The 9425-nt window shown below is 42.1% G+C and overlaps 1 protein-coding gene across 2 annotated transcripts in view; it reads left to right on the plus strand.

The window, feature by feature from the left end:
* Positions 1 to 5130, plus strand: part of efemp1 (EGF containing fibulin extracellular matrix protein 1) — a 67067-nt gene extending 61937 nt beyond the window's left edge. For both annotated transcript variants that reach the window (XM_008102729.3, XM_008102728.3), the window contains one exon: positions 250 to 5130. In XM_008102729.3, coding sequence (XP_008100936.1) covers positions 250 to 408 — 159 coding nt within the window. In that variant the 3' untranslated portion in view covers positions 409 to 5130. The remainder of the gene's footprint in view (positions 1 to 249) is intronic.
* Positions 5131 to 9425: the final 4295 nt, after the last annotated feature.

Genomic DNA, 9425 nt, shown 5'->3' on the forward strand with positions numbered 1-9425 from the left:
TTTTACTACTGTATTCTGGAGGTTTTATAGGCAAGAAATTATCTAGGGATTCCTCTTTTCTGGTGGAGTTATCTAGAGATCTGATTTTCAAATCAAATCCCTAGATAACGCCACCAAAAAAGGGAAGAATTTTCATAGGAATAGTTACAACCACTAAAATTCAGGTCGTCCCAGAAAATATATTTCTTGAAGAGAGATGCTTATAACCAAACGCTTTGGTGACAACATTATCTCTGATGTTTCTTTCAGCAAACAAGTCCGGTTAGCGCAATGCTTGTATTGGTCAAGCCATTAAAAGGACCCCGGGAACATATCATCGATTTGGAGTTGGTGACGGTCAACAGTATGAACTACCGGTCGAGTTCCGTGCTCAGGTTAACGCTCATTGTGGGACCCCATCCATTTTAGCCGTGGCAGTTAAGTAATTCCCAAGCACCCAGAGCAGCCAAAGAAATATTCTCTTAAATGAAGCACTTACAACTTTATTTATAGATTTTACATGGTGTGTTTTTTAAAGGAAAAACTTTATTAAGAAAATCAATCCTTGTAGCCATGCTGTCGTGCTTATAATTCAAAAGTAGTTATGTTTTCTGAAGTATAATCAGGGCATTGCCACTTTCCATTTAAAGGTTTGCATTTCTCCCCTTTTCTGGTGATACTGGTATTAATCACCTATTTCCATTGCAATACAAGAGCCAATATTCATAGGGGATGCATTCCTGTCTTCCAGTTCCAGCTTACCATAGGATTGTTGTTGGAGGATCTAGAGCAGGCATGGGCAGACATTGTCCCTCTAGATGTTTTGGACTTTAACTCCTACTATTCCTAACAGCCGGTAAGCTTTTAGGAATTTGGGTTGTTGGAAGTCCAAAAAGTCTGGAGAGCCAAAGTTTGCCCATGCTTGATTGAGTGATTCCTAGAGAGCTATTCTCTTTAGGAATTTGCTAGGTCCTCCTATATACATTTATGGTAACATCTAGGGAAAGCATACTATAGAATCACCTGGAGAATCTAGCAAGACATCATTTTCCCCTAGGCACCAGCAAATGAACAATGCAGATATGGGTTCTGGGGGCCTTACTGTAGTTGTGTTTTCACAACACAAGAAGGATACAAGGTAGGAGAGACCAGGATCAGATTCTGTGTCTCTAGTCCAGAATGTCCCAATGTTTAGCAAAAGTTCTGAACAGAGTCATCAACTCTACATAAAAAGGCTCAGTGCACCACAATCATTCAAGATTTCGAATCCCATGAGACATAATCAAATAAGAACTCTCCTAGATTAGACCAAAGGCAGACCACTATTCTGTTCCAAGAGAAGCCAACCAAATTTCCATTGGGAAATCCACAAGCAGAATACAAATACATAAAAATGTGTATCCTCAACGATTAGTATTGAGAAATATAAGGCCTCCGACATGACAGCTGCTACCACAGCCACTGATGGTACATTTCTATATGAATTTGTTTGGGAATCTACAATAGTGCTCAACAGTAGGCCCTCCAAGATTGTGGCCATTAAAGGCACATGATTCCCACAAAAGTGGAGAAACCATAATTTTTAAGTGTGGTTTTTTAATCTGAGAAATCATTTCTCTAGAAATTGCTAGGTCCTCCAGTATAACTATGTGATTAACATGTGTGAAACATTGATCATAGAATTGTCCTGTGGGACCTAGACATCCCTAAAGAGATATTATCTCCAGGAATCTCTGTGGTCAACATCTAGCAGATACTGACCACAGAGTTACCCTTGAGAACCTAGAATATCCTAGAGAGAACATATTAATGAAATATGCAAAAGTTAAACCTATAAATGTGGAAGGCCGACCATAATTACCTTTCAGGTCTGTTGGCGTATCAACTCCTATCACACTTAGGCGCTATGGGAATTATAGTCCTGCACATCTGAAAAGTGACAGATTGTGGCCATGTCCTACTCACATCTTCCACGAAACACACAGAGATTGAGTCCAGAGATTAAGAGCGGAATTTCATTCACTCCCCTAGAATAGTGTGAAGATAAAAACAGAACTGATGTCTGATGTGATTGTGCAAGGGATGAGCAGAAAACTTGTTTGATGTGCCATTTCCAAACAGTTTGAACATCTAATAGTTTTACAATTTGAGCAATTCAAGATGTGTGTGGCAGTGTGTGTGTGTGTATGTTTAACAGAGTACCCACAGTTATCCATTGATAAATAGTGTGTTGTGTGGTTTCCGGGTTGTATGGCCGTGTTCTAGCAGCATTTACTCCTGACGTTACACCTGCATCTGTGGCTGGCATCTTCAGAGAAAGATTCCAGCCACAGATGCAGGCAAAACATCAGGAGAAATGCTACTAGAATACGGCTATACAGCCCAGAAACCATGCAACACCCCAGTGATTCCAGACTTGAAAGCTTTCGACAATACATTATTCATTGATTTCTCGTGAATGCTGAGACAGGTCATTGGGGCTCAGATGACTTAGTCTGCCCCAAAATATTTCAGTAGTGGAAACCAATCCATGGGGACATCTACAGTGACCACTAACTGCAGAATGGCCCTGAATCAGCTCCGTGTAGGCCAGACTTCACACAAATTAATCTGGGAGTAACACAGGACAAGGCCACCTCAACACAGCTTTAACCAAGTTGGGATGGTCTGAATTTCATGCTGAATTGTCCCCAGGAAGCAAGTCAGTATAGACCAGGCATAGGCAAACTTGGCCCCTCCTGGTGTTTTGGACTTCAACTCCCACCATTCCTAACAGCCTACCAGCTGTTAGGAATTATGGGAGTTGAAGTCCAAAAATGCCCAGAGGGGCGAGGTTTGCACATGCCTGGTATAGACCCACTGTATGCCTTCATTCTTCTGCATATGCCTTTATAAAGTCACAACCAGTAAGCATAAGAGTCTTAACAGTTGCACTGGAACACAGCCACCTTAGGAGAACCACTATTTATGTCTACTGTTACTAAATGAATGAAGTGTGGTTTAAATCTGCTTAATACTGGCTGGACTGTGTGGCTTAGGTTCAGCCACCAGCATCAGAGGATGTAGATGTGCCAAAGGCAGTTTTCTTCATCCCATCATTTTTCCGTGTCCTAGAAACAACCTGGGATCTCAGCAGTAGCAGATAAGCAGCCGTCTGTCCCGTGACATTCTTGGATGCACCCCACACAGTTCTGTGCTCTGCATGGACAAATTCTTCAATTTGACTATGCATTAAAGACCAAAGCCCACATTGCCAACTAGCCCAAAATCTGGGTTGCTGTGAGTTTTCCAGTCTTTTTTTCCCCCCGTGTCAGGAGCAGCTTGAGAAACTGCAAGTCACTTCTGGTGTGAGATAATTGGCCATCTGCAAGGATGTTGCCCAGGGGACACCCAAATGTTTTGGAAAAAAAATGGATGTTTTTACCATCCTTGTGGGAAGCTTCTCTCATGTCCCCACATGAGGAGCTAGAGCTGACAGAGGGAGTTCATCCGCACTCTCCCCAGATTTGAACCGGCAACCTTCAGGTCAGCAATCCTATCTTCAAGTCAGCAGTCCTGTTGGCACAAGGATTTAACCCATTGTTTTCCAGGCTGTATGGCCATGTTCCAGCAGCATTCGCTCCTGACGTTTCACCCATATCAACATTTGCAATATTTACACTTGCCTCAAACAGACAAGAGTTCTTTCTCCCACCCTGGACATTCCACAGATATCTAAACCCCACTTGTCTAGTTTCCAACAAATCTCACAACATCTGAGAATGCCTGCCTAGATATTGGTGAAATGTCAGGAGAGAATGCTTCTGGAATATGGCCATACAGCTCGGAAAACTCACAGCACCCCAGTGATTCCGGCCATGAAAGCCTTCGACAACACACAGTCCAAAATCCTCTCATGTGTTGGAATCAGTTTTTTCTTCCATATAGGTGAAATGTTGTCTTTTCTTCCCATGGAAAGTCCCCTTGGAATAAGGATGCAAATAAGGTTCTCACAAGAAAGGATCTCCTGAAAAATTATCAACTGCTGTGAGATCTTTTCCTTTTGCATGTAAAAAAAAAAACAAGTTATTTTTAATCATTAAGAGAAATAGCAAAGAAATACAAAAAGGAAAATGTGTTTCATGCACCTATTTTTTATGCACAATGTAAGAATGTTACATTTTCACAAAACGTCCCAGAAAATGTGCAAAAGTTCTGTAAATATTGGCTGAGTGGCAAGAAAATAGTCCACAATTTTCAGTCTCACATATTTCACACAATGAGCAATATCTCCTCCTTTGGGTCTTTCATAAGGGACCTTGCAATATGAAATATATACATACAATCTTTCTCTCCACCAACGGTGCCTGTCTCAATGAAGGGAATTTTACTAGCAATAAAGTATATCCCTTTGTTGTTGTTGTTGTTGTCCTTTTTTATTAAGTACTTTATAAGGATGGATGCAATGTGGTTTTGAGAAGAATGCATTCTTTAGATGCGTATTTCTTCTTGCGTTGCATTTTCTGAGAACTAATACTTAGGATTAATGAGCATCATAAAGAGAAAAGGGTTTGCGCAGGGCGTTTCTTGAGGTCCAGATCTTTTCTCCTTAAGCATACCACTCATCAACATTTTATCTTTTCCGAGAAAAGTGGGACACAAGGAGAAAACTTTGCCAACAATGAGTGAAGCTCCCAGTGGGAAAGAAAACCTCATTTGGAGAAATATTTCTGTATGAGTTTGTTGCAGAGAACAATCTTACTAATGCCTGAGCAAAGGCGGGGGTAAATATATGTTAGCATACTAAGTGTCCCAGATCTAAATAACAGCTGCTTGTAAGTTGTTCCCTTTTTCAAAAAAATAATCACTTTTGGCTTAGATGTGTGTGTTTTCAAAAATTGCAATCCAAGAGTTGCCTTCCTTTTGTTAAGCTTTCTACAATACGGCATTGACTTACTCATCCTATATATCTGTCCTGTAACTCAGATTTGTGAGTCCAAATGTACAGTGTTCATTAAAGCAAAAAGAAATTGGTAGGACTCAGGCCAGAACGAAAGGCATTCTTTTGTAATATGTAAAATGTGTTTCTTATCTAAAATCATAATGGATAACTCTTTGGTGTACAATTTTTTTAAAAATAAATAAATAAATGAATATACCTGTTTTAGTGGACTTGTTTGGTCTTGCGAGTTATTTTAAGTGGACAGCTCAAAGGCGCCAGGTGGTATGCCTCAACATGAATTTCAAATAAACTCATGCATTTGCACCAACAGTGCATCTAACCATAACTCAAAGACAGAACATTGTTCATGTAAAAAAAATTGAAATACACATCATCAACTTGCACAAACACAATGTAGGTGTGAGCCTTATACCAGTCAGTATGTTGTCCATCTAACTCAGTACTATCTGTTTTATTTACCCATCAACATTTCCATCAACTTTTTATTTCAGTCTTTTTCAGTGGTTCCCAGCCTTTTATCTCCCAAGTGTTTTGGACTTGAAATCCCAGAAGTTTCTATCGCAGTGGTTCTCAAGCTGTGGGTCCCCAAATGTTTTGGTCTTCAACTCCCAGAAATGTTAACAGCTGGGATTTCTGGGAGTTGTAGGCCAAAACACCTGCAGACTCACAGGTTGAGAACCACTGCTCTATCATCTTGGCCAACTGTCAGGAATTTAAATCAGAGTTGGAAGAGACCCCAAGGGCCATCCAATCCAACCCCATTCTGCCAGGAAGAAACACAGGATCAAAATACCCCCAAAAGATGGCCACCCAGCCTTCCTTCCAAACCTTCATAAAGAAGACTCCATCACCCTTCAAGGCAGTTCTTACCAATGAGAAGTTCTTCCTAATGTTTAGTGGTTCTCAACCTGTCAGCCTCCAGATGTTTTGGCCTTCAACTCCCAGAAATCCTAACAGCTGGTAAACGCTGGGATTTCTGGGAGTTGTAGCCCAAAACACCTGGGGACCCACAGGTGAGAAACACTGGTTTAGGCAGAATCTCTTTTGGAGTACCAAAGGTTGGGAACTACTGCTCTAGATTGAGCTGCAATTGATTGAACCTGGGACTTTTTACATCAAGCAACTCTATCCCTCCAGATATTGGATTGCAACTTCTAGCATCCTTCACCATGCCGGGAATATACATGCCTGTTGCCCTCAACTAACCTCTGGATGACCACAGTTATCCGCATTTGTTTACATGCAAAGCATGTTGTTCTGCAAAAGCATTGACCACACATAAGATTCTTACCTTCAGTGCATTCAGTGTAATGAGAAGGAAAATGATCTTCTTTGCCTGAGAAAGTGTCGGCACTTTCCTTGAACAAAGGTGAAAGATGAAATTGGCTACAATCCTTTGGGTGGCCTTTGCCTTTAGGTTTTATTGCTGCCTTCCACGCAACACCTTCAAGTAATCAATAAGCCATTGTTTTAGTACAGCCGTGACTCAGTGTCATGTTGACAGACCCTCAAGCCTTAATTACACGGGGAACCGAGTGAATTGGGGCCCTGGAATTATAACTATTAGAAGTTGGAATTGCATCTTACCAAAAAATTGGCTGGCATCGAAAATGGCATCTCTATCTTGCATTTCTCCATCTTCTTCCTTTTGCATCTAATTCAACTTATCCAATATCGTGACATTGGGATGACCTGCATTTTCCCCATCTCCTTTCACACAGCTACTGCACCATCTAGAAAAATCAGGAATTTCCCCTGCAGAACTGTCCTCATTAAAAAGACTAATCAAGCTAGTTGTCTTATCATTTTCAGAAGAGCAAACAAGGCTTTATAATTAAAATCAGAGGTTAGGAATTATGTATTCTTCCAGATGTTGACTGCAAACCCCAGCATCTCTTACCAACATAACCAACGGTGATGAATGCTGGAAGCTGTGGTTCAGAAACATCCTTTAAAGCCATTGTGACCGATTGCAGCCCTCCAGCTGTTGCTTGAATTAGACTCAGTCCAACAACATCTGGATGGCTATGGTTGGATGCTTCTGCCTTAAAGACATATATTTGAAGAACTCTTTTATTTACTTACATATGAGGGCCTTCCAGGTGAAGTCTTGGCGGTGGGTACTTAGGTGACTGTAGAGCCTTGTTCTTGATCCTTATGTTCTTCCACAGTGAGGGCATCAGTTTCGAGGTGGAAGACACTCCTGGTCAGGGTTGGCTTGGTGTGCTTTCCTTTTGGCACGTTTCTCCCTTTCATGCCGGCCACGTGACCTTGGAGGTGTCTACAGACAACGCCGGCTCTTCGGCTTAGAAATGGAGATGAGCACCAACCCCCAGAGTCAGACATGACTGGACTTAACATCAGGGGAAACCTTTACCTTTACTATATATTTAGGATTTAGAGTGCTTTTCTGTTTATCACTGTCAAATCAATGTACTTTGATGCCACTTGAATTGCCATGGGTCAACTTTATGGAATCCTGGGAATTGTAGTTTGGTGAGGCACCATTCTTTAGCAGAGTAGATTCAAAATGTAAAAATATAACTTCAATACATCCATTGCATTGAACCATGCAAAACTGCATCACTTCTACCATGTAGATCAGTGGTTCTCAATCTGTGTGTCCCCAGGTGTTTTGGCCTACAACTCCCAGAAATCCCAGCCAGTTTACCAGCTGTTGGGATTTCTCGGAGTTGAAGGCCAAAACCCCACGGGATCCACAGGCTGAGAACCACTGGTGTAAATGAACCCATAGACATAGATGCGTTCCCTTACAGGAATAGTCAAGCAGGGCCATTCAGCTGAAGGAAGTATGCATTGCGCATGGATTCGCATGCACATTTGGTGGTTGCATTTGACACAACATTGCCCTTCCAAACAAGAGTTGCATCTCAAAATGAAGGCATATCTCCTTGTGTGACAATTTATGCTACTTTGTAGGATCTTGGCTATCAAGCGTGCAGTATGCCCTAATCTTAAACACTGGGGTCAGAAAATCCCTCATGACTCATATAAGGCAAATTTTTGTTTTGTTTTGTTATAATGGTGCATGAGGGTTAATGGAGTCGATTGTGTCCAGCCCAGCGGACCAGTGTCTCTTTCCACTTGGCTCTGTTTACTTTGTCCCATTCGCAGAATGACAGTCCTTAAAGTAGGATGAGTTGTAAAAGGCAGCATCGTCCCAGAAACGTGGACCGTTCTCAGTAAATATGGAACTCTTGAACAAACAAGGCTCTCGTGGACATAGTAACCAAGTTAATTCACTTCTCCGAGACCACCTGAACATGAGTCCGGTGGGATTATTATATTTGGAAGTCTTGAAAAACAGGAGTTTACTGTTGAAATCGGTCTCCATGGCAGCGGGCTGTTGCTTATGTTTGGAAAAGGCCAACCACGTTTCTAACTTTATAACTCTTCGGCTAAAATACAGAACAGCTGTTTCCTTGAGCGTATGCTACACATATGGGGGCCCACCAGGGACTCAGCCGGCCCTTCGTCGAATTACTTCTAACGCCCTCGCATTTCGATCAAAAACCATCATCTCTGCTGGATGGCAAGCGTCCATATTTCCCAGCTGGGGGAACACCTGCACAATGCAAACCCAACACACACACGCTTTGCATCTGGTTTTGATGGCAAGGGGAGGCAAGTCTTATTCCATCTGACCAACAGGATAAATTATTGTCAGTAGTGAAAGGGGAGAGAGGGTAAAAAGTCAACTGCTTTTTATATTTAGGCGAAAGCAGATGTTCAACGGGACTGTTTATTTGGTGCCTGCTTTATGTATATGTTAGCAAAAATGGGGATCGTTTAATAAAACAGGATTTGAAGTTTTCCCCAAGCTTAGTCCTTGGTCAAGGTCTTTGCTAGAAAGCTACCCACCCTTCACATACATACATACACACACATATACATACATACATACACACACACACACACACACACACACACACACCGCACCACAAGGCCAAGATCCTACATCATTTCTGAAAAGTGTGAATCTATCCTCGTGTAGTTACACATTCATCGAGTTTCAGCACCTTTCTGCTGAAGACTAACAATGTACAACCAACTGGGTTATGTGCCATTGTGTATGCTTAGGACTTCAATGTGAATCCCAGTCACTCTTTTTCCAATCCTAGGCTCCATCTACATGGTTTATATAGCAGTGTAGACCCATATAAAAGGTTTCCCCTGACGTTAAGTCCAGTCATATCTGTCCCTGGGGGTTGGTGCTCATCTCCATTTCTAAGCCGAAGAGCCAGCGTTGTCTGTAGACACCTCCAAGGTCATGTGGCTGGCATGACTGCATGGAGCGCCGTTACCTTCCCACCGGAGCGGTACCTATTGATCTACTCACATTGGCATGTTTTCAGACTGCTAAGTTGGCAGAAGCTGGAGCTAACAGCCGCTGCTCACGCCGTTCCCGGGGTTTGAACCTGGCACCTTTCGGTCTGCAAGTTCAGCAGCTCAGTGCTTTAACACACTTCGCCACTGGGGCTCC

The sequence above is a fragment of the Anolis carolinensis genome, chromosome 1, assembly GCF_035594765.1.
Source record: "Anolis carolinensis isolate JA03-04 chromosome 1, rAnoCar3.1.pri, whole genome shotgun sequence".
Lineage (NCBI taxonomy): Eukaryota > Metazoa > Chordata > Lepidosauria > Squamata > Dactyloidae > Anolis > Anolis carolinensis.